Source organism: Oryctolagus cuniculus, chromosome 1 (genome assembly GCF_051225735.1).
Source record: "Oryctolagus cuniculus isolate XC-2025 breed Fujian yellow rabbit chromosome 1, ASM5122573v1, whole genome shotgun sequence".
NCBI classification, from domain to species: Eukaryota; Metazoa; Chordata; class Mammalia; order Lagomorpha; family Leporidae; genus Oryctolagus; species Oryctolagus cuniculus.
This window is the reverse complement of record NC_142867.1, coordinates 198,840,343-198,863,585: the sequence shown is the minus strand read 5'-3', so window position 1 is coordinate 198,863,585 and position 23,243 is coordinate 198,840,343. Positions and strand designations below refer to the sequence as shown.

The 23,243-nt window shown below is 55.3% G+C and overlaps 4 protein-coding genes and 1 long non-coding RNA gene across 20 annotated transcripts in view; 2 read left to right on the top strand and 3 right to left on the bottom strand.

The window, feature by feature from the left end:
• RGP1 (RGP1 partner of RAB6A GEF complex) overlaps window positions 1-841 on the bottom strand; it is a 36,169-nt gene extending 35,328 nt beyond the window's left edge. For 4 of the 7 annotated variants that reach the window (XR_011380887.2, XM_070054112.2, XM_070054102.2 and 1 more), the window contains exons 1-2: window positions 693-841; window positions 198-332 (exon numbers count right to left, since the gene is read on the bottom strand). Coding sequence is in view for 6 of the 7 variants with exons in the window: in XM_070054112.2 (XP_069910213.1) it covers window positions 198-313 (116 nt within the window). In the remaining variant the exon portion in view is untranslated. Of the gene's footprint in view, window positions 1-197; window positions 333-497; window positions 623-692 lie in introns of those variants that run through there. The other 3 variants (XM_051856718.3, XM_089300509.1, XM_089300493.1) reach the window with 3 other exon arrangements.
• Window positions 842-1,039: 198 nt separating this feature from the next.
• Window positions 1,040-11,520, top strand: GBA2 (glucosylceramidase beta 2). Its single transcript, XM_008268999.5, has 17 exons — window positions 1,040-1,713; window positions 4,396-4,487; window positions 4,695-4,810; window positions 6,819-7,037; window positions 7,356-7,595; window positions 7,835-7,937; window positions 8,102-8,255; window positions 8,343-8,468; window positions 8,663-8,835; window positions 9,060-9,164; window positions 9,351-9,458; window positions 9,561-9,712; window positions 9,817-9,923; window positions 10,037-10,179; window positions 10,256-10,371; window positions 10,462-10,653; window positions 10,932-11,520. Exons 1-17 carry the CDS (start codon window positions 1,385-1,387, stop codon window positions 11,190-11,192), a joined length of 2,736 nt encoding a protein of 911 aa, XP_008267221.2. The 5' UTR covers window positions 1,040-1,384; the 3' UTR covers window positions 11,193-11,520.
• CREB3 (cAMP responsive element binding protein 3) lies at window positions 11,377-16,113 on the bottom strand. 4 transcript variants are annotated; one of them, XM_089300456.1, is made up of 10 exons: window positions 15,974-16,113; window positions 15,488-15,625; window positions 15,243-15,390; window positions 15,099-15,166; window positions 14,890-14,979; window positions 13,171-13,277; window positions 13,001-13,069; window positions 12,253-12,337; window positions 12,076-12,160; window positions 11,377-12,001 (listed from the first exon to the last, which is right to left on the bottom strand). In XM_089300456.1, exons 2-10 carry the CDS (start codon window positions 15,623-15,625, stop codon window positions 11,664-11,666), a joined length of 1,128 nt encoding a protein of 375 aa, XP_089156582.1. In that variant the 5' UTR covers window positions 15,974-16,113; the 3' UTR covers window positions 11,377-11,663. The 4 variants fall into 4 exon arrangements, with proteins under 4 accessions (XP_089156582.1, XP_069910164.1, XP_017194592.3 ...); XM_070054063.2 differs by lacking the exon at window positions 15,974-16,113 and adding an exon at window positions 15,723-15,830; XM_017339103.3 differs by lacking the exon at window positions 15,974-16,113 and adding an exon at window positions 15,727-15,830.
• TLN1 (talin 1) overlaps window positions 16,006-23,243 on the top strand; it is a 32,304-nt gene continuing 25,066 nt past the window's right edge. For 2 of the 6 annotated variants that reach the window (XM_051856512.3, XM_008268739.5), the window contains exons 1-5: window positions 16,006-16,316; window positions 22,017-22,179; window positions 22,419-22,516; window positions 22,718-22,847; window positions 22,927-23,079. In XM_051856512.3, the coding sequence (XP_051712472.1) occupies window positions 22,050-22,179; window positions 22,419-22,516; window positions 22,718-22,847; window positions 22,927-23,079 (511 nt within the window). In that variant the 5' untranslated portion in view covers window positions 16,006-16,316; window positions 22,017-22,049. Of the gene's footprint in view, window positions 16,317-16,366; window positions 16,523-20,143; window positions 20,509-22,016; window positions 22,180-22,418; window positions 22,517-22,717; window positions 22,848-22,926; window positions 23,080-23,243 lie in introns of those variants that run through there. The other 4 variants (XM_089300435.1, XM_051856511.3, XM_089300441.1 and 1 more) reach the window with 2 other exon arrangements.
• LOC127493494 (uncharacterized) lies at window positions 16,402-20,505 on the bottom strand. 2 transcript variants are annotated; one of them, XR_007923722.3, is made up of 4 exons: window positions 20,328-20,505; window positions 19,277-19,371; window positions 18,389-18,468; window positions 16,402-16,500 (listed from the first exon to the last, which is right to left on the bottom strand). It is a non-coding gene; the product is annotated as an uncharacterized LOC127493494 (long non-coding RNA). The 2 variants fall into 2 exon arrangements; XR_016210980.1 differs by lacking the exon at window positions 18,389-18,468 and having other exon boundaries at window positions 20,328-20,465.

The following is a 23,243-nucleotide window of genomic DNA, read 5'->3' as shown; positions in this document are numbered from 1 at the left end:
GAGCAGCGTCCAGTGGGTACCGGGGAGGCCGGCTATGTCACCGCCACCCTCCGTTAAACAGCCCTTTCCTACGAGGAGAGCACAATGAGCAGAAGCGGTGGTGCAGCTACAGCATACCCTAAGCTCTGGTGCAGCACCAGACACCAAGCTGGCTTCCTCCCGGAAGGGCCCCCCCCGTTCAGTATCAGCATCCCCACCTGGATGCAGAAGTGGCCGTGGGAGGCAGGGGGTTGGTGACGGTCACCACGCACTCCAGCGCCTCCCCCGCCAGAAACACAGGACCCCGGCTCAGCTCTGCTACCACTTCAATCATGGCAGCTCCGCAACCAGATCTAGAAGCAAACAAGAGGAGTCCCAGGTCAGCGCCCCGGCGGGGAGGGGTGTCCGAGGCAAGCACCAAGGAGTCAGGGCTAAGGGCAGCACCCCGGAGCCTGAGGGAAGCACCCGAACTTGGGGAGGGGGCAGGGAGACGGCAGAGACAGGGACTGCTGGACTACCGTGCGGGCGGGCATCTCTCTGGGTCCCAGTCCCTCGCCCTGAGGCCGCTTGTTATTTCCCGTAACCCACTGGAGTCCCAGGCTGGCCTCCGCTGCTCTTCCCTCAGGGTTCCAAACTCAGCCCAAGACCACGGCCGCCCGTCACCGGGCACGATGGACACTGGGGGTCCCGGCCCCAAAGGGGCCCCCACTCACCTGCCCGGCCCTCCCGGACCAGGCCAGGTGCACGGCGGCGTCCGCGGCGTCCGCGGCGCTGCAGGGGCGGGACTTCCCTTCAGTGCCCCCCCCCCTCCGCCACCCTACCAGGAGCCCCTTCCGGCCGGAAGCAACCGGCTGGCCGGACCGGAAGGGGCTCGGGTTGTCCTGGCGCCGTGGGTCACCTTCCCACGCGCTGACACCTGGGGGTGGGTGCTGCCCCCAGATACCGGCTGGCGGGACCCGGCGCCCAGCCCGGGGAGGGCTGGTGCCTCGGCCGGAGGACCTGGCCTGGGCTGCCGCGCGCTCCCGGGCCGGCCCCGGGGGCGGAGCCTGGCGGGCAGGTCCTGCAGCTCCGCCCCTTTCCGCGGGCCCAGTCGCCCTTTGGCCGGGCGAGCTAATCTCCGCGGCCCAATGACGACGAGGCCCGACCCTTCCCGCCCAGGACCTAGAGCTACGGCGGAACGGGAGCCCGAGGTGGCTTCATTGCTGTCGCCGGCGCCGCAGCAGCGAGAGCTCCTCGGCTCTGCAGAGACGCTCGCTCACCTCGGCTTTCCCCAACGAACGCCCCCCCCGGGACGGCACCCAACTGCCACCGGCGCCTGCATCTGGATTTGGCTGCGAGATACTTGGTATTGGAAGGCGCAGGGCCCGGGGCCATCCAGGTCGTGGGCACCCAGCATCCGAGGAACATGGGAACCGGAGTCCCGGCCTCGGAGCAGATCAGCTGTGCCAAAGGAGAGGCTCGTTGCCCTGAGGATACCGGAGGCACCGAGGCCGTGCACGTTCCAGACTGCGAGAGTCCTGAGGCCAGTCGATCCCCGAATGAGCCAGGCTCCTGTGATCCAGAGGACTCTGGGCAGCTGATGGCCTCCTATGAGGGTACAGCCCGGGGCTACCGGGTACCTCCCTTTGGCTGGCGCATCTGCCTGGCTCATGAGTTTGCAGAGAAGAGGAAACCCTTTCAAGCTAACAACGTCTCCCTTAGCAACCTGGTAAAGCATCTGGGCATGGGTTTGAGGTGAGTAGCTCCCAGTGCCTAGGGTGTTCCGGCCTTCACTTGTTCCTGCTCAAGACTGCCGGCAGAGGTGGAAAGGCTGAGAAGGCAGGCGGGCCCGGGGTCCCAGTCAAGCGCCCAGTCGCCAGCGCCTGTGGTTTTGGAGGGAGACACCAGGTCGGAGCTCTTTGCAACAGTAGGAACAGATCATTGGCCCTGCAGGCAGCCTTTCACATTTACCCCACCACCACCACCACCATGTTTTCCAAAGACTTCCTTCTGGGATTAGCTGTGCTACTTTGTAGCTAAGTGGGAAAGGATGGTCTGACGGTGTTTGGAGCAGGAGGTTCTCAGTCCCAGATCGGCCCGTGCAGCCGAGGCCTTCTCTCCACCTCATTTAGGCACACTGTGTTAAGGGTTCCAGCACTCATCTGTTTCTTTCTTCAAGCTTCCACTGCAGGGATAGGGGAGACAGTGCCCGCTGTCCACCCTAAAGACAGGGTGATTAGAGATGCTGTTCACTCCATTCCCGCAGACAGCTCCTGATCTAAAAAGCAGAGTGTTTGGTGATGGTTTTCCAAAACTTGCCCTAGTCTCTCCCCTGCCCAGAGATTACAGACATCCCCAGAACTTATTCGGGCTGTAGGACCCACCGAGATCTCCATTCGTTCAGAGACTGGCGATGAGGAGCCATACCTAGTCACAGGAGCAGGTGGATGTGAAGACGGAAAGCATCGCCCTGAGGTCATCCTGAGTCAGTCCACACAGTAATCACAGATCTGGGAAGGGAAGCCCAGCTCTGACTCCTAAACTAGGGCACCTGTCTCTTCCCTTGTCAGTGCTGTGGGGCTGTGGTGGGGAGGCCGTATTCCTGACCCCTGGCAGGTCAGTGGGAAGAGGCCTGGTGCTCCTTGGACAGCTGGCTCTTTTCCCAGTGCCTGTGGGTGGCCTGTACTGGAGAATATCATCCCTCCAAGCTGCTTCTGAAACTGATGCAGTCAAACTCTGACCCCAGAGCTCTTTGCATCAAAATAAGACTCGGTACTAGCAGCAGCTCTAGAGTGGGTTGCAAGTGGTGGGGACTTTGTGGTCAAGAACAGGCAGGCATCCTCACCCCTTTGCCCTGAAAAATGAGCCTAGTCACAGAGGCTTGAAGCTGTGCCTAGCCCCGGACCCTGGCTCGCCATACCAGGATGAAGTGGGGTCACTGACACAGGGCTTTGGGAACGAGAAGGTCTGTAGCGAGGAGGGAGCACAGGTGAGACAGAGCTCTGACCAGTTCTCCCTTCTGACTGTCTTCATATCTTGCTTTTCTTCTCCCGACTGCACCCGCCTCCCTCCGCCAAGCCTACCCGGCCTCTTGGCCTCTCGTTTCAAAGTCCGTTTCCTCTGAGCCGGTGCAGAGGCCCTCTGCCCTCCTCTCACCTCGTCCTTTGTCTTCTCCCCCTGCTCCTCAGCCCCAGAACGTGCTATCATATTCTTTAATGACAGTCCTCCTCCCCTGCTGCAGTCTGTCTGCTCCATTTTATGTCCATCCATTCATTTGTAAATTCAGCAAATATTTATTTATGCACTGCAGACCCTGAGCCCTGCCCTGTGCTCAGAGATGTGGGTAATACTCAACTAGTCGTTGTTGCTGTCCCTTTCCCCAAGGCACTTAGAAGTATGTCAGACTCACATGAGCAGTATTGAAATAACAAGGCAGTGCGTGATGAGGGATTTATAGAGTGTGCGTGCAGGTCATAATCAGACCTGTCACGAATATTCCACTTGATGGCTTTCTTATCTACTTGTCATTTGCGCCTTCAACCATTCCATGAAGTAGCTAGGGCCAGAGGTAGCCCCATTTTGTAGGTGAGGAAACCTGGGCTGAAGGGCTTACATATCCAGTTGCTCGCGGTGTGACCGAGCAGCAGGTGTTGGTTGGACAGGGAGGAGAGTGGGCAACAGCGTGGCAGGCCAGGGGTTGCTTAGTGAGGACCCATCCTGAATGAGAGTTTGCAGGGGCTAAGATTCAGATACAGGCTGGGACAAATGTCAGAACCATAAAAACAGACTCATTCACCTGTTGACTACAGGCATTGTTTCTTGTGGTGAGGTCAGAAAAATGCTGGGAGTTTTCAGAGGCTTCACTGGGATATTATGAAACAGCAAAATCAGAAAACTTTCAGTTTAAATGCTGAAATTAAAAAAAAAAAAGACTTTAGAGGAAGTAACCAAAATGTAAGTAAACATTGGTTATTTATGGGTGGGATGACTTTTTTTCCCCTTCCACCTAATATATTCTCCAGACATTCACCTTTCATAATCAGGAAGAAAACTAATCATACTAAGGAAATGATTATCCCAGCGGCCAATGCTGTTTGGAGGTTAGGGCGTGAGGGGTGGAGGATGTGGGCCAGGAAACCATAACTGGCCCTTTCAACACCACAGACAGAAGCCCTGGCAGCAGCCGTGGAGTTAGAGAGGTGAGGGAAGATCAGAAAGCCCCTTCTGAGGAGAACAAAGAAGAGAAACAAAAGCAGTCCTTTGCCAGTGGAGCTGGGCTGCTGGGGAGACAGAGGGGACTTTTACTTGCAAAGAAGTCAAGGAGAGAGGCTTGGGCACCGAGGTGGGGGGTCCTTGGAAGGTGCCAGCTGGGTGTCCAGAGAGGCCGGTGCCTGCAGCCTGTGAGAACCGCCCGCTCACGCTGCACTTGCTCCTCAGGTACTTGAAGTGGTGGTACCGGAAGACACAGGTGGAAAAGAAGACTCCTTTCATCGACATGTTCAATTGCGTGCCCCTGAGACAGATCTACGGTGAGCCCCGCTCCTGCTCTGCTCTACCCAGAGAGGGCCCAGACTCCAGATGTGCCATGGAGTTAGGCAAAGAAGCTTCCAGTTTATGCAAACGACACTGCTCCATGCACTCGGTTTTCAGAGGAACCCATCTTTATAGTGTAGAGTGAGAAATAGGTTTGCTAACCTCTCTCCACATACCACTAACCATCCTGATTCTCCCTCTAGGTTGTCCCTTGGGTGGCATTGGGGGCGGCACGATCACCCGTGGCTGGAGAGGTCAGTTCTGTCGTTGGCAGCTTGATCCTGGAATGTACCAGCACCGCACAGTCATCGCTGACCAAGTAAGAGCCAGGAGGCAGAGGACAGTGCAGGATGTGACAGTTGGGTATATGTACCGGTCTATACCGGTCTAGTCGGTACTTTCAGGATGCTCTCTGTGTGCACAGCGTGTGCAAGGATGTGTTAGAGAAATAAGACAGACACACAGCACAGTTCCTGGAAAGCAAAAACGGCCCTGGCGTATCTCTAGTGAATGCCTCCTGCCTACCTTGCTGTAGCTGCGGCTCTACTAGCAGTGCCAGTACCAACCACTGAGAGTGCAGAGAATCCTCAGGTCACTGGACTTGGCTGAAGGCACACTTGGTAGGCTTAGAAGAGAAAATATAACCAAATGTCTGCAACCCTGTGCTAATAAAAGATGCACAGTGGGACCAGCCTTCATCCTGCCTTGAAAATCTTCAGCCAGGGGTCAGCTTCCTGCTGCTGCTGCTGCTACCTCAGGAGGTCTCTCTGGCTAAGGGCCTCAAAAGCCTTCTCTTCCCAGGCTCAGATCTCCAGGCGTCATCCCTTCTCTGAAGCATTTCTTCCCTCCTGCTCCTATAGAACACTGAGGCCTTAAATTGCCGGAGCCACTAGCCTTTTAGGATATCTCCCTAGCAACCTCCTCTTTGGAGTTCTCTGCCCAGCACTTCCTACCTGAGCCCTGCCTCAGCTTTTGGCTCATCTCCAAAGGAGAGCGACTAGCAGACGTTAAGTCCCATTAACGACAATGCCATTCCCAATTCTGGTTTACTAGCCCTGCTTAGTGCCCCCAGTCCCTCTCTGCCTCACCCCTGAGGTATCCCGAGGGGAACGCCTTCTAGAATAGTGAGTCTCCAGTTAATTACTGCATGCTCAGAGTGCCTAGGCACAGTGCTAGGCTTCTTGTGTAGTTAATATGAGAAACAGCCCTGCGAGGTAAGTAGCATGGTCATGCTTGTTTTACACACAAGGAAATGAAGAGCCATAGTGTTTAGTCACATGTCCAAGGTCACAGAGCTGCTAATTGGAAAGACTGGGCTTCAGAACCAATTTTCTCTGTGATCTTAACTATTATACACTACTATAATAACATGAAAGGTGCTCAATATACAGTAAAAAATACCAGGCAAAGTTTGAGCCAAGGGAAGAGATGTTAATCTCTCAGTGCTCCTACTCTCCAGGAGCTTACATTTTTTACCCAGGAGGTTGAACTTGGAGAGAGCACATCAGTACTAAAGTGAGAGGTCAGGTATTTTTTTTTTAAAAAGAGGTAGTGCTATGGACTTTGCTCATGCTCTTCCCACACATGCCAGCTCTGAGGGCTGTATCAGCAAACTAGCAAGCGCCCCTCCCCTCAGAACGCATACAGCAAGCAGAGAGACAGAGGGGTAAGTAAATGATTTATGACATAGCACTCCAAATGCTAGCCCAGATGGATGGGGGACACCAGATGACTCACTGCTGGAGGAAGATGAGGGGAGGAAAAGGAGTTGTCACCTGACCTAGACCTTGAAGGATAAGGACTTTTGCTGCATGGAGAACGTACAAGAGCAATGGCGTGGAGGAGAAAATGTAGTATAGTAAGCTCAAGGAACAGAGTGTTTTATATGACCAGAATACAGGTGCTTGACCAAGGGATGAGCTGATAGGGAGAGGCCAGGACAAGAAGGCCTTTGAAAGTCAGGTAAGAGTTTAGACTTTAACCTGAGGGTCATGGGAGTCACTGAAACATGGGCAGAGACTGCCATATCTTGATTCGTCTGTAAGAAAGATCACTCTGCTACTCAGATAAGAGGGGGCAGAGATTGTGTGGCCTAGATTAAGGCACTGACACCACAGTAGTGGAAAAGGGAAAGGAAGATAGCTGGGGAGAGCTGGGGGGGGTAGTGGCGTTTGGCTGTGGCTCACTGAGCTTGTGGGAGGTCTGGGGGATGACTTGAGGCTGTAACAGTCACAGGTGGAAGGGGAGGAGCTGCTCAGAGGGGAGAGGGACCAGTTTGTGGTGAGAGTGGGTTGCCCTGTCCTAGCCTATCTGTCATCTTGATTAAGTTCACAGTGTGCTTGCGTCGGGAAGGGAGGACGGTGTACCAGCAAGTCCTGTCCCTGGAGCGCCCGAGTGTCCTGCGCAGCTGGAACTGGGGCCTGTGTGGGTACTTTGCTTTTTACCACGCCCTCTATCCCCGAGCCTGGACTGTCTACCAGCTTCCCGGCCAGAACGTCACCCTCACCTGCCGCCAGATCACACCCATCCTGCCCCACGACTACCAGGTGAGGCTCCGCCTCTGCCCCTTCCATTGCTCTCCCTCCCCTGGGATCTGCCTCTGCTGGAAATCCCATGACCTGTGAAAGGGAGTCGCTGGAGCCAGGAATGTCACACTGGCTTCACCATCGCTGCACAGATGGTTCCAGTCTTCTGTGTCCGCTGCTACGCAGCTTACCTAGGGAAATGAGGAGATGCAAGTGCATGACAGATGGAGTATATTGCAAAGTATCTGAATCAGGTTTTCTGTGCTCAGAACTGAGTCTGGGGAGTGGGACCAGGAGGAGCCACACCAGAACCATCTAAGTCCGATCTTCTGCCTCCAGGACAGCTGCCTGCCTGTAGGAGTCTTTGTGTGGGACGTGGAAAACGAGGGGGACGAAGCTCTGGATGTGTCCATCATGTTCTCCATGCGGAATGGACTAGGGGATGGAGACGATGCCTCAGGGGGTCTGTGGAATGAGCCCTTCTGTCTGGAGCGAGATGGGCAGACCGTCCAGGGGCTGCTGCTACATCATCCAACTGTTCCGAATCCCTACACAATGGCTGTGGCTGCGCGCCTCACGGTAATGGAAGAGACCCCCAACACACACACACAACCTTACCCCTGAACCCTCTGCTGTCAGGCTGCTCCCTAAACTCACCTCTACCCCCATCATGTTGTCTTCATTCCTTCAACTCTTCTTAAGTCCCACCTTCGCAGCCTCTGGAACTTGGAGGTGAGAGGAAGCCAGAGGAGCCGGAGGGCTAGTCAGAGTCAGCACACCGGTGCAGCTTGCCCTTACGGTGTCTTTGGCCCCAACAGGCAGACACTACGGTCACCCACGTCACAGCCTTTGACCCTGACGGCACTGGGCAGCAGGTGTGGCAGGATCTACTTCAGGATGGACAGCTGGACTCCCCTGCTGGTGATGGGGGGTCTGACAGGGAGGTGGTGGGAAGAAAGGTCGTCCCTGTTTTGGGACCCGGGGTGGGAGGCCTGCTAATGAACAGGCCTTGCCCCCAAGTTAGTGATCCCTAGCCCAGGAGCTGTCAGGAGTGCCTGTGCTGATCCCTCCCATGCTTCTCTCAGGACAAAGCACTCCTTCCCAGAAAGGAGTGGGCATCGCTGGAGCTGTCTGTGTTTCCAGCAAGCTGCCACCCCGAGGCCAGTGCCGCCTAGAGTTTTCACTGGCTTGGGACATGCCCAAGATCATGTTTGGAGCTAAGGGCCAAGTCTACCACAGGTGAGGGGGCCAAGAAAGCACAGGATCCCAGGCCCTGGGGCTTTGACGTGCAGTCTGTTCCATGCCTCCCCTTTGCTTCTGCCCCAGGCGGTACACAAGGTTCTTTGGCCCAGATGGTGATGCAGCACCTGCCCTTAGCCACTATGCACTGTGCCGATATGCAGACTGGGAAGACAGGATCTCCGCCTGGCAGAGCCCAGTACTGGATGACAGGTACCAAGGGGGCCCACCTTGTGCCTTTCTCCCACACACTTACACTCCAGGTGGGACTCCTAGGTATACCGTCTGCCCCCCAAGGCCGCTGGCGTTGTGCTAGGATTCACTTGTGCTCCCACTGTGCTGGCTCCCAGACTCCTGCCCTGGGAGCGCCATACTTACTGAACAGGTCCCTCCTCTTGCCTCTCCAGATCCTTGCCTGCCTGGTACAAATCTGCACTGTTCAATGAACTATACTTTGTGGCCGATGGAGGCACAGTGTGGCTGGAAGTTCCTGAGGACTCCCTCCCGGAGGAGCTGGAAGGGGGCATGTGTCAGCTGCGCCCCATCCTACGTGACTATGGTCGATTTGGCTACCTTGAGGGTACGGGCTGCTGGTGGCCTGGGGTATAGGGCAGGCCAGGTACTGCCCTAAAAAACAAGTGATGGATTTTGCCTACCCCAGGGTATGGGTTGGGATGAGGGGGTCAATGGCAGGTGTGGATTAGCGATAGTGTCTCTCCTCTAACTCTAGATGACAAGCTAAGTAGGGGGCTGGGAAGCGGAACCAGGAATTCTGACAACAGTATGTCTCCCTCATTCCTCCAGGCCAGGAGTACCGCATGTACAACACATATGATGTCCACTTTTACGCTTCCTTTGCCCTCATCATGCTCTGGCCCAAACTCGAGCTCAGTCTACAGTATGACATGGGTGAGGGTCCCTTTCGTGCCTCTTCTGCCCTCTCGGCTCCCCTGAACCTATGGTTCTTCAGATTGTCTCCTCTTCCCCTTCCCCCCAAATAAATCTGCATTCTGCTAATTGGCTGCCTTCGGGGTCACAGCCAGAGCTCTGTCTGTTCCCTGCCTCTCCCCACTCACTTGTACATCTGCTCCCCAGCTCTGGCCACTCTGAAGGAGGACCTGACACGGCGACGGTACCTGATGAGTGGGGTGATGGGACCTGTGAAAAGGAAGAATGTCATCCCCCATGATGTTGGGGACCCAGGTAGGAACTCCTCCACCCCGAGGCCAGCTGCCCTTCCTTCTTTTGTGCACCCTCAACCCTACCGGCCAATGCAAATGGACCAGGGCCCCTCCTCTCCCACAGATGATGAGCCGTGGCTCCGGATCAATGCATACTTGATCCACGACACAGCTGACTGGAAGGACCTGAACCTGAAGTTTGTGTTGCAAGTGTACCGGGACTATTACCTGACGGGTGACCAAAGCTTCCTGAAGGACATGTGGCCTGTGTGTCTAGTAAGGGATGCGTGCACGGTGGCCAGTGTGCCAGGGGCATTACTGGTGTTTGGCTACTCTCTGTCCTTAGTACCTAGGTCTGCAGTGTCTTGGTCCCTCTCTAGGCTGTGATGGAGTCAGAGATGAAGTTTGACAAGGACCACGATGGACTCATTGAGAATGGAGGCTATGCAGACCAGACCTACGATGGATGGGTCACCACCGGCCCCAGGTTCGGGGAGAGGTTTCTAGGAGGCCAGTGGTGGGGACCGGGCACTCAGTGTTCTATTTGCATGGGAGTGGCTGGAGGTGCAGTCTGACCTCCAAACCTGTGCCCCTGACCAGTGCCTACTGTGGAGGGCTGTGGCTGGCAGCGGTGGCTGTGATGGTCCAGGTGGCTGCTCTTTGTGGGGCCCAGGACGTGCAGAATAAGTTTGCTCACATCCTCCGCCGGGGCCAAGAAGCCTATGAGAGACTGCTATGGAACGGTGAGTTGAGGGAACCTAGAGAGTCTTGGGGCAACTGTGGGGATGCCAAGAGCTGTCCTTTGCCCTTCTACTCCAGGTCGCTATTACAACTATGACAGCAGCTCTCAGCCTCAGTCTCGTAGTGTCATGTCTGACCAGTGTGCTGGACAGTGGTTCCTGAGGGCCTGTGGCCTAGGAGAAGGAGACACTGAGGTGAGAGGCTAGTTGGAGCCCGAGAGAAAGGTGGGTTTTCCTTGGAGGTGGGAAGCAAGTGCAAGACCAGGTTCTCACCCCTGCCCCCAGGTGTTTCCCACTCCACACGTGGTCCGCGCGCTCCAAACGATCTTCGAACTCAATGTCCAGGCCTTCGCAGGAGGGGGAATGGGGGCCGTGAATGGGATGCAGCCCCATGGTGTGCCTGATAGATCCAGTGTGCAGTCTGATGAAGTCTGGGTGGGTGTGGTCTACGGGCTAGCAGCCACCATGATCCAAGAGGTAACACACCCCCTTCCCCATCTCTCCACGGTCTGTGCCTGCTTCAGCCGCCAGGTTTCTTCAGGGCATAACCTTAGGCCATACTGTCTATTAATAAGCCCTCCCCTCATCCCTGGCATGCAGCCCAGCTCGAGCCTTCAGGTTTCTGCTGTGGTCAACTCTGTCTCCCCACAGCGGGGAGCTCCCTGAGGGCACAGGCCCTGCTGTCCATCTGTCCAGGTGAAGCGGCTTTCCGGGGGGCATCAGGGTGTATGTGTGACTGCCATCTCTCCCCACAGGGCCTGACTCGGGAGGGCTTCCTGACAGCTGAAGGCTGCTACCGAACTGTGTGGGAGCGCCTGGGCCTGGCCTTCCAGACCCCGGAGGCATACTGCCAGCAGCGCGTGTTCCGCTCGCTGGCCTACATGCGGCCACTGAGCATCTGGGCCATGCAGCTGGCCCTGCAACAGCAGCAGGAGAAAAAGGCCTCCAGGCAAATAGTTGGACAGGACAGAGGACTAAGCAAAGGAGCTAAATCTGGACCAAAGGAATTGCCTTAGTAAACCTGAGCCCAGAGCAGACCCTGGGAACCAGGGAGGGAGGTGCTGCAGCCCAGCCTCCAGCCTGGCCTTTCCTCCTTCCCTCCAAAACCTCCTGCAGCCCTGAGCCACCAGGACAATCAGACCCCTTCCCTTCTCTCCTCCCCTCCCCACCAACTGTGCCAGTAAAGAGGGGTCGGGGTAATCCAGGTATCACAATCACTTATTTATTTCTCTTTTCATCCCTTCTCTCTCTGCATGAAATGTTCTAGGACATCACTTGATTTCCCTAGGTCCATTCATGGGGTGATAAACACAAGGGTACACAAATAAAAGACCCACAAAGCCAGTAAGTGTGGTGTGTTTGAGCCTTTGGGCTCCCAAACAGGGCGCAGGAGCTGAAGCCAGCCCTCTGCCCTCTCCGGGGCACAGATGAACGACAGCCCCCCACCGCCCAGGTTTTTGCTGAGACTCCTCTCCCCATCCTCACATCTAACCTGAGTATCTGCCCTGCAAGATGACAGATGACGGGCTGTGGGCGGGGAGCTGTCCCTCATTTCTCGTGAGATTTGCCTGCAGGGGAAGGATAGGGTCTGGGCAGGGGGCCTCTGAGAAGAGGCCAGGGAACGGCCACGTTAGGGGAGGCTCTGCATCAGGAGGCTGAGGCATATAGTACAGCAGGCAGGAAGAGTTGCCAGGGGCTGGGAGCACATGGTCTGAGCTGACCAGCAATTGGTTTGTGTTGTCCTTGGGTACCTCTGACGGCAGGGCAGACAGGTCCAGCTGGTGAGAGTCCTCACTGGGGAGGGCACGAAGCTGACGTGACAACACTGAGGAGACAGAATCTTCAGGGACCAGCCAGGCCTCTCCCTGGCCCATGCCTTCAAGGCATTAAGTGTCTTACCTGCGTGCTCAGCCGGCAGGCGCCCCCTCGTGTCGGAGGAGTACATAGCAGGAACGAGGAGGAGGCAGAAGGAGAACAGCAGGACCTGGAGCAGGGGAGAGATGTGAGGAAGGGTTCTGGGTTGCACCTCTGTCCCTGCCTCCCGACAACAGACTCTCCTCCCATCGCCGTCCTCACCAGCACACAGGTGCTGCCGCTGCTGGTCTTGTTTGATATCTCCATCACTAGGGCCTGCAGTTTCCTCAGCTGATCGAGGAGGGACCTAGAGAAACGGGACGGTGTGAGCACTCCCAGGCTTGGCCCCGGGAGACGGCCTGGAACCCTCTTATAAAGCCCACTTCTCCCATCTGGTCACTGGAACTTCTCTTTTCATGCTACTTGACTTCCTGCTTTCATCCTAAATGACTTCTTTCTCTGTGGACAAAATGTCGTTAAGTTCCTCATTAAAACAAATCACAAAGCAAAACCAAAACTCACTCCCTGATTTAATCTCCTTTGTGAAGACCTTCAGTAGTTCCTGGTGACCCGATCAGCTCTGCACAGGCCCCTCACCAGGCACTCTCTGTGTCCTGTGTTCCTGGCCCATCTCACCTGAGCTGCTGCTCCAGCCAAATCCCAAGACAGGGCTTTCCCTGCCCAGCCCCATGCCCGAGCCCTAACAACACCACAACAAACACCACCTGCCTCAAGAGGTCTTCCTGACTTTCCGCTTCTCGTTCTTGGTATTTCTCACCGTTACCTGTACATCTATTCCCCAGTGCTGTGAGCATCCGGGAATCACACCCAGTAAAGCCCAAGCGCTGGGCCTTGCATGTGGGAGCTTCCCAGTAAGAACTCAAGAGTAGCGCAGGCCAGAGGGTGAGACAGTGCGGTAGTGAGGGGGATGGGCAGGGGAAGGGAGGGGTGGGTCCTGAGGGCTGCTCACAGATTCTGTTCCTCCAGGAGCTGCACTTTATGCTGGAGCTCCAGATTCTGGGCTGTGTATTTCGATACCCTGGGAGAAGAACAAGGCTGTGGGGACAGGCCCGAATCACCCCCTTCAAAGTCCCAACACCACCAACCACTGCTTCTGCCCCACCCAAGTCTTTTCCGTACCTGCTCTCTAAACCCCCCACGTACACCTTCTTCTTCCTGCGGCTCTCCTGAGCAGACTTTTTGTTTCGAATCTTCCGCCGCACTCGTTTCAGAACTTGTTCCTCCATCTGAGAGAAGACAGAGAAAGGGGTCTTGGGACCTTGGACTGAGGAGCTGGAAGACAAATGGGCTCGACCTTCTTGCCAACGCAGGAATCCCTTGTCTAGCCTCCCTAACCAGTAGCCATTTTGGTTTCCATCAGAATGCCTCTAAAGACCAGGTGTTAAGATCACAGGTGCCAGAGCATTTTTAACAATTTCATTCACTGAAAAATTTCTTACCCTGAATTAACATCTGCCTCCATGTAATTTCTATCCATTGAACTTATCTCTGGGGTCGTGTAGAACAAAATTCTACATAGCTGTTTTAAGGCTGTTGGCATTTCCTCAGAGTTTAAAAAAACACACACACAAAAAAACCCTGGACAGACTTCTTAACCCAACATTTCACCATCACTGCATCCTCTTGGTATCTGTCAAAGATACAGGCCCAAAACTGGGCACTTAAAATGCACTGTGATTTGTACAAAAGACAGCAAGACAGTCTTGCCTTTTTAGAGACAATGCATGTATTGACGCTGCTTCCACATCCCACTTGCTTTGCCATATCTCACTGCTGACTCATCTTGTACTTTTAAGAAGTTAAAATTTCTTTAATAAGTACTTATTTTATTACAGGGTCACAATACTGTGCTTGTGAAGTCACCACCCAGTGTTGAAACTTAAAACTTATGCTTCTACATTTGTACTGTTAGAAGGCTTAGTCCAGGCCGGCGCCGTGGCTCACTAGGCTAATCCTCCACCTTGCGGCGCCGGCACGCCGGGTTCTAGTCCCAGTCGGGGCGCCGGATTCTGTCCCGGTTGCCCCTCTTCCAGGCCAGCTCTCTGCTATGGCCTGCAGCTCTCTGCAGTGGAGGCTGGCCCAAGTGCTTGGGCCCTGCACCCCATGGGAGACCAGGAGAAGCACCTGGCTCCTGGCTTCAGATCAGCGCAGTGCACCAGCCCCAGCAGCCATTGGAGGGTGAACCAACAGCAAAAGGAAGACCTTTCTCTCTGTCTCTCTCTTTCACTGTCCATTCTGCCTGTCAAAAAAAAAAAAAAAAAAAAAAAGAAGGCTTAATCCAGCCTCATTGAACTCCCTAAAACAATTCTCCCATTCAGCGCGATGTAGATTACCACCAAGCCGATGAACTCCAAGTGGCAGAGCCCTTCCCTTGCACAGTCCTGCCCAAGGCCCTACGCTAATGTTGCATTGATAATTCTGAAATCTTTTTTCTTAGAACACCAAAATGTGTTAGAAGCCTCACAAAACCAGGATCCACCCTTGCATCTAGCATATTAACCAACAACTCTGCTAAGATGTTCACCTCTTAAGTGTATCTTATTTTTGACACTGATATTACACACATCTATAGGATACAGAGTGACATTTAAGTAATGTATACAATGTAAAAATAAGTAGGGCAGGGTAACTGGCACATGTATCACTGCAGACATTTATCATTTCTTTGAATCAGAAACTGAATATCCTCTCTGCTAGCTATTTTGAAATGCAGCTGCTACCAAGCATAACGTTAGAAGTGACTCCTATCTGACTGCATTCCGGTACAGGTCGACCAGCCTCTCTGCACTCTCCCTCCCCTACACCCTCCAGCCTTTGCCCCACCAATGGGAGCCTTACCTTGGTGAGAGGAAGCGTTCCAGGCAGAGTAAGCCCCTCCTTCTCCAGTAGCCTCTTCTCCTCCTCGGTCAGTACCAGCCTAGCAACCTCCTGAGGTTACGGGGAAGTAGGCAGCAGTTGCATGGGGATGTCCGAAAGAAATGGGAATTCCCGCCCCGCCCCGCCCCGTGCAATGTGGGGATAAGCCTCCTGAAAATCAAGTCAGCTACCTGCTCTGTTGGCTCCTCCACATACAGCGGAGTCATCGGAGCCTCCTCCTTCCCATAGCTCCCACTATCTGCAAAAGGGCAATTGTGACTAGCCGGGCCCACGGACCCTCTCCTCTAGCTCCCAACTTTTCTGATGTCACTCACCTACGTCCACGGAGACATGCTCCTGTGGGAGGGAGTAAGTGTGATCGTGGTGCACAGGCGAGGGCTCGCAGGAGCTGAGGTCGGCCAACGACGCCGGGGGACTCAGCAGGGTGCTCAGCAGATCCTCTGCCTCCCAGTCGCTCAGTACCTGCACCGGGTTCAAATTCCCAGGCCCTGGCCTGTCACTGACACCCGGGTCTCGCGGACGTGCCGCGCCTCCCTGACGCGGAGCCCTACCCACCCACCTCGGAAAGCGGCAGCTCCCAATCCGGGGGCGCCTCCACCGACTCATCGGCTGCCTCCCCCCATGCTCCGCTCTGCTCGAGCAGGAAGCCGAGCAGGTCCTGATCGCCAGGGTCCAACGCCAGCTCCATCTGCGACATCTACGGCAGAAACTCAAGGGTTCACTTCGCAGCCCGGTTCCAATACGCGAGCCCCAGGCACGACCCCCAGCCCAACCGCCGGGTCTCTCCCGCCTACCCACCGCTCCTCTTCGGCTGGCCTTCCCCGCTGCCGGGGCGGCAGTCGCTGTCAAGCCCGACCCACCCACCCGCCGGACTCCGTCGCCCTCGGCCTCCAACACAGCACAAGTGACGCACGCGGCCCCGCGGCCTCTCGGGACTTGTAGTTCCCTCCGAGCCGGAAGTGGCTCGGGTGCTGCGCCACGTCCCGGGGGCGATGCAAATGAGGGGGACGTCCCCGCCCCGGGGGCGGGGACACCGGCGACTCGCCTCCGCCTTCGCCCCGAGCTAGAAAAAAGGAAGAGTCCGAGTGTAACAGGGAACTCGGGCGCCGCTGGGGTGTTTTCTCCGGATTGCGCCGCGCCCTGGCTTCCTGCCGGGGAGGGGCTGCCAGTCTTCGGCGGGCTCGCGAGCATCGAGAGCTGGGGCCAGAGCAGCTTCCTGCAGGTCCCCAAAACCATAGAGCGCGGGCCCAGGGCGCCGCCCGGGGGTGGGGGACGCGCCGGGGACGGAAGTGGCCGAGTGTGGCGAAGGGAGGGCGAGGCCGGAGCCGGAGAGCGGGCCCGGAGGACGAGCAGGGCCGGCGGGCGGGGCGCAGAGCCGGGCAGCGCAGGTAGGCCGCGGCGGGCCGGGCCGGAACCTCGGGGTGGGGCCGCGAGGTCTGGCCCGGGAGGCGGGCGGGCGCGGCCCCTGACTGCGGCGCGTCTATGGCGGGTTCTGGGGGAGACGTCAGCTTCCAGGGTGTCTCGGCAGGCCGATCTGCGGGAGGTGGCTCCTCTGCGGGAGCAGTCCTTGGCCTGGAATAGGTTTTGGGGAAGGGTGAGGAGTGTGGCGGCCGCGGGGCGCAGGGCGGGGATGGGCTTTGGTGTTTGCTGATAGCGGGGATGTTGGGCTGGAGAGCTGTGGATGAGTCTGGGTTTAGGTGGGGTTGGGTTTGGGAATCAAGGGTCTCTTTAGGAGGTGTAAGGCCGGGGTTAACGCTTGAGTTATTGGCGTGATTTAGATCCGTTTTATAAATAAGTGAGGTTGAGGTTGAGGTCGTTATTTTGTTTCCTGGGATGACCAGAGGTAAGTCAGAGTTAAAAGAGTTCAGGGTCAGGTTAATGGTCAACAACAGGAATTAGGTTAGAAGTCCATTTTAAGGATCATAGGATATTGTCGTGGTCAGTTTTAAGGATAAACAGTGAAAAGGTGAGTTAGGAATCAAGTTACAGGTGAGCTAATTTAGACTTAGGGGTCAACATTTTGGGTTAAAGTCAGCAGATTTGGTGCTAACGGTAAAAATTAGTTGAGTCTTAGGGATCAAGGATTGGATGCTTGCTGGTCTCTGCTAGGAGGGGGATTCTATGAGAATGAGGAAACAAATTAGGGCACTAAGGGCAGACCCAGGCCAGGAATATTGACCTTGGGCAGATAACATTTAAGAGGTCGGCAATAGATCGATGCCTTTGGTGTGTGTGTGTGTGTGTGTGTGTGAGAGAAAGAGAGAGTGGGGGGGAGGGAAGTCCCCTCATTTTTATTTAGTCACAGGAGCTTCTTTCAGCCAGAGAGATGACACATTTTGGGTTGGGGTTCTGGACTTCAGGTAGAATTTCCTCGATTCCTCTCTAAGCTCAATGCTGTTGCTGTGGCCACCACAGTTACGGGGCAGGGATTGCTGGACTGTGTTCTGTATGAGATGGGAGGTGGGCAATGGCCAGGGACCCAGGCAGTGGGGACCACCCAGGGAGGAGGAGAGCAGTGGCTAAGGGGGAAGCCGACCAGGGGCCACCGTTGTGTGAGAGAAGGGGATGAATGAATCCCTCGGGACTTAGTCCCATTGCCTCCCACTCCCCTCCTTCCTTCGCTGTTAAGCCCCCTCTCTACCTCTCATCCCTAGCTCTGCATGTTGCATCCTTCCTGCACCCGCCCCTTTAGAAACTAGCTCCCTGCCTTTCATTCTTCCATGTTGTTCATCCCATTCTCAATTCAGCCTCCCTCCCTGCTTCTTAACCCACACCTCCTACTTGCCCAAATCTAAGCTCTCCCATTGTCTTAAAGCAGGGTCCCACCATTTTCACCCGTTCACACACCTGAGTGCTACTGGCTGCTGACGACCCCACCCCCAGCTCCTGCTGTGCGCCTCCTCTAATTTCTTGGTCCAGTTAAAGATCCCCTTCCCCCACTCCCCAACAGAAAAGAGGAAATGAGACCCAAAGAGGAAACTGGGTCTTGCTGATCCCACGCCTTGCCAGGCCATTGACCACACCCCCATTTCACTCCCACCCTGACCCTGCCACTGACCACAGCACTATCCCCTACCCAGTCTGACCCAACCTCTGGCCCCCTCCTGTGCTAGCTCCAGCTTTTACTTCCCACACACCCCAGCCTAATTTAGCCACGGACACAGCCCAATTCTCCTCACCCCTCTGTAGCTGAGCCGGCCCCTGACCTCACGCCGTCATTCCCTGACTTAGCTGCCACCCATGTAATCATCTCTTCCCTTCCCCTTCTTGCAGCCTGATTCAGGGACCAGTCATACATGTATTTTTCCTATCACCATCTTCCCCCTTTCCACCCGATGCAGTCATTAATCCCACCCTGTCTTCCCTCACTTAACTACTGATCACGCTTCCATCTCCTTTGCCCATAGCCGCATCTGCCCGGCCCAGCCCGACCCACCCTACCCCCTCCCCAGTTCCTTACCTAAACCTCAGCCGCCCCAGCTCCTAGGAGGCTGCTGAGGATAGGAAGCTCTGGGCCCAGCAGGATTCTGGGCTGTGGCTCTGAGGGTTGACAGAACAGACTGTCATCACGTCCTGCCAGTTCTCCCTTCCTCTCCACCACTCTAACTCTGGCCACATAACTTCTTACTTGTATTAACCAGTCTCCAAAGCGGTCGTCAGATGACCCTCCTAAAATCCAGCCTGGTTGTGTCTTTGCTGCCTAGAGTCTCCCTGGCCTATTGCCCCCGCCCCATGTATAATCCCTCCTATTCCTCTGTAGTCCGCCCCTGCCTTCCCGTCCTAACCCTGCCTTCCCCACCACTGCTCCCTTGCAGGTGCCCCGTGCTTCAGCCAGCGTGCCTTCTCACTTCCCTGAGTGTTCCTCCACGATTTCCTGTTTCTCCACCTTTGCTTATGCTATTCTCTCTGCCTGGAGTGCTACTACCCCTGACGCATCTCCAGCTGGCGTCGTGGAGAGAGCTTGGGCTTTGGAGTTAGGAAGACCTGGGTTCGGATCCTGACTTCACAACTTATTTGGACGAGTACTCTGAACAAGTATTTAACTTCTTTGAGCCACAGTTTCCTAATTTGTAAAACCGCAACTAACGATGCCTGCCTTGCAGGGTTGTTGTAAGGATTAAATGAAATCATGTATACATTGCAGTTGATGTATAGCCAATAAATGACAGATCACTCTTATTTTTTACTCTCTCTCTCTTTTTTTTTAAAAGAATCCTAACTTCAGATAACACGTTTCATGGGGATGTTTGGTCCCCCTTCCCTAACCTAAAGGTAGCTCTCTTCCAAGCACACTCCCCTTGGTTCTTAGCACACCGTGCCCTCTGCTGTAATTCTGTATTTAGCTTACCCACTTATCTTCTGAACGGGAAGCCCCTTGAAGGCAAAGGCGAGGTCTTACTCATCTTGGTTCCCAGCCACTGAAAGATTGGCCCAGCACCTCCCCTATAACAGACCCAAAAGGAGTGGATGCTTTGGGGTGAACGAAGGGAGAATGGCTACATCCTAGGGAAAGGGGTGTTGTGGGCCAGGGGTGTGGGGCGTGGGTGATGGAGGTGTGTTTGTGGGAACTCTGTTCAGAACAGGGTGCCCATCTGAGTAGGGGCTGTGTGATGAAGCTAACCCATGTGCACACAGTGTAGGCCACTCTTTCAGAGAGCTCTGTGCAAAGGCGGGGGCGCATTTGGGAGAATGAGTATGCTGTCTAGATGTGGAGGGGCTATACTGGGGGAAGTTAGGTCCTGGCTTTCAGCTGCCCAGTCCAGCCCTAAATGAGCTTCCAGCAGCCCGAGGCCGGATATGTCAGTCTTACCCACAAACCCTCCCCCTGCCGGCGGTTGCGGACTCAGAGGCCAAATTTGGTAACAGACTGAGTGTTACTCCCCCAACCCTGGTGCGTTTTGACTGTCTTCAGCTTTCTCCTGTCTTTGTCTCTCTCTGTAGCTCCTTGTCTTTCTGCAGTTCCCTTTGTGGATATCTGCTCTGGCTGTGTTTTCTGTGTACCCCAAATTCCTTAGCCCCCATACACTTACATTCCATTCCTTGCTAGGCTTTGACCTCCTGTCCTCCATTCCCTCCCCTCCCCAATTGCCCAACTCCTGTGGAATGCATCTCAGGAATGTATTGAGGGAGGAGGAGTTCCCGGGGAGGGGGGACCTGGGAGAGGGGTTGTTGTTGCTATTCCATAAAACAGCAGGGCAAGGGGAGCAGAGTTCTCAGGCCAGAGCAGGAACTGCGGAGTTTGCTCGTACTGTCAGTGCCTTGTTCTTTGCCGCTGCTACCCCCATGCCCTGACCAGTTGCCTTGCCTCCCCGCACCCTCTCGTAGCTGCATGGATGTCCACTCAGCACCAGCCTGGGAGTAAGGGTGGGCATGACTCAGCTCCCTTATCAGGGTCTCACCAGAGGCTTCCGTGCTTGAGGAAGAAGGGGTGTCCATATGTCCGGAGGAAGTGGGGGGAGACGTGCAACTTCAGCTCAGGGTGCAGGGTCCTCTCAGTCCTGCTCTCAGCTCCTCGGACTCCTCCAGCTTCTCTGAACCCTCCAGCCTTCACTGTTTTGTGGGCAGCAACCCCACAGCCAGGTCTGTCCACTCATGGGAGAGGTGCGGCAGGAATGGGGGGGGGGGGCAAAGAGCTAGAACCATGGAGACTGGGAGGGGCCGCTCTTGTCCATGAGGAAACACAGAGTGTGAGCTTGTTCTTCTCTCTTGAGAGTGAACAGTTTATAAGGTCAGAAATGGTCCATCAGCCCCAGACCTTTCCCTCTTCTGCTTCCTGTCTCGTTTCTACCTAGATTTTCAACCTTATCTCTGGCAGCCTCTACAGCTTCTCTGATTTCCAAATGCTTTTTGTATCCTAACAACCTCACCTCTGCTTTCCGACCTTACCTCCTAGCCTGCTTTTCCCTCCTTAACACCAGCATTTTGCCAGGAAGAAAATGGGGAGGAGCCTGGAACTGCTCATTTTGTTAATTAAGAAGCATCCAATCCCCATAAACCAAGCTGGGTCACATCAGTAGCAGCCAGGCAGACTTGTCCTTCAGTGGCCTGGGCGCCACCTGCTGCTTCCAGTGGCTCCTCCAGCCTGCTAAGGGGTGGTACTGGGAGGGTGGAAGAAGGCGGGGCAAGGCTGTAATCCTGAGTTACAGTGAGAATACTGTCAGGGGAGGCAGCTCACTTGGGGGGCAGAGTCTGAAAAGGACTCAGGGAGTAGGAGAGAGCATAGAATGAGTTGTGCTGAGTATTAAATATGAACTTGGTAACTTGGAGAGAGTGGGGACTGAGACAAGAGGACTGGGCTGTTTCTCTGACCTTCCTTCGAGTCTTTCCTGTCCTCCTAGGATCTGTTTCCTCTTCTGCAAAACTGAAGAGTTCACCAGATAATTTTTGAGATCCCTTTGGAACAGAGAATCATAATTCTAGCTTGACTGCCAGGGAAGCCAAATATAGGATCTGGCTCCCTAGGGAGGCCCCCAGTATTCAGGTTAGAGGGAAGATGGGGCCAGAGAAGGCCTGGATGGCTGGAACAGCCAGCATTCGGTCTGCTGCCAGGCTGGCTAGAGTCTGCAGGCCTCCAGAGCCCTTGGGAATGATCTCATATAACGTCTTCATGTTGCAGAGAAGGAAGCTGTGAGAGGGAAGGTCATGTGATGAGCTGAGACAGGGCTCTGAAAATCCCACACTAGGGAGGGTGCAGTGCATCCATGGGGAGGCAAAGAGAAAAATACTGGACTGGGAAACATGAAAACAAGGCAGGGGCAGGCTGGGAAAGGAAGTAAGCAGGGTCAGGGGGCAAAATGGGCCCTTGAAAGAAAGACAGGTGGCCCAGATTCCCCTGGAGAGGGCAGGGCGGTGTCCTCGGGTGACCCCGCGTTTCAGACCTGCCCTTACACTTCGTGTCCCAGTCTCTCCCTCGGAGGTCTTCAGTGGTCAGGGCTGGTCCTTCTGATGTAAATTACTGTTTCCTCTTTAAAATTATAAGATAGAGACAGCCTTATTACTGTCAGCTCTGGTGAATCCCTGAGTCTCCACCACCTGGGGGCCTCTTCTCCGAGGAGAGTCTATTCTAATAGCCTGACACCACGGGCCAGGTGTAGCCAGGCCGCAGAGGAGACACCGCCACCATGGTCGCGCTTTCGCTGAAGATCAGCATCGGGAATGTGGTGAAGACGATGCAGTTTGAGCCGTCTACCATGGTGTACGACGCCTGCCGCATGATTCGGGAGCGGATCCCGGAGGCGCTGGTCGGCCCTCGTGAGTCCCACTCCCTGGGGGGCTGGTGCGGAAGTCCTCAGTCCAGTCTTATCCCCAGGCCCTCAGCCTTAGGGAGTGACCCCGCTGTGGCCGAGGGCTCCTCACACCTTGGGTCACTGCGCCCCACTCCCTCCTTTTTTAGGCCTGAGACCGCGGGAGAAATTGTAAGAGGTGGTGGTGCGGCCATCCAGTCCCAGTGGGGCCTCCGTCAGTCTGAGGTCACCCATCTTTTCTTTTAGCCAGCGACTTCGGGCTGTTTCTGTCGGATGATGACCCCAAAAAGGGCATATGGCTGGAGGCCGGAAAGGCTTTGGATTACTACATGCTCCGGAACGGGGTGAGTACCACCTCAGCAGGGACCGCCTCCGGCTTTCAGCACCCGCGTGTCGCCCCTGTCCCCCGCTCGTGCTAGTTTCCTATCATAGGGAGCCATAAGACCCCGGTTTTGAATGAGCCACCATAGTCTGTCTTATAAGAATCTCCTTCCTCCACTCTGGCCAAGTAGAAAGGAACGAATGCCCCTTTCCTCTCCTGACAGGACACCATGGAGTACAGGAAGAAACAGAGACCCCTGAAGATCCGGATGCTAGACGGGACTGTGAAGACCATCATGGTGGATGACTCCAAAACGGTCACCGACATGCTCATGACCATCTGTGCCCGCATCGGTAAGGGGCTGGGCTGGGGCGGGGGTGCTGCGACTTGGCCAGGAGACTGGGGAGCTATGAAACCAGTCCCTTCCCCCAGGCATCACCAACCATGACGAGTATTCACTGGTCCGAGAACTGATGGAAGAGAAAAAGGAAGAGGTGACAGGGACCCTACGAAAGGACAAGACACTGCTGCGAGATGAAAAGAAGATGGAGAAACTGAAGCAGAAATTGCACACCGACGACGAGTGTAAGCAGAACCGGAAGAGAGGGCATTGGAGAGGCATTGGAAAGGCAGCTGTTGATTATTTATTCAGTGTCCACTTTTGTAAGGCACTGTGTTACGCTGGGGATACAGCAATGCTAGCGTTGTGGCCCAGAGGGTTAAGCCGCCAGTTGGGTTGCCAGCATACT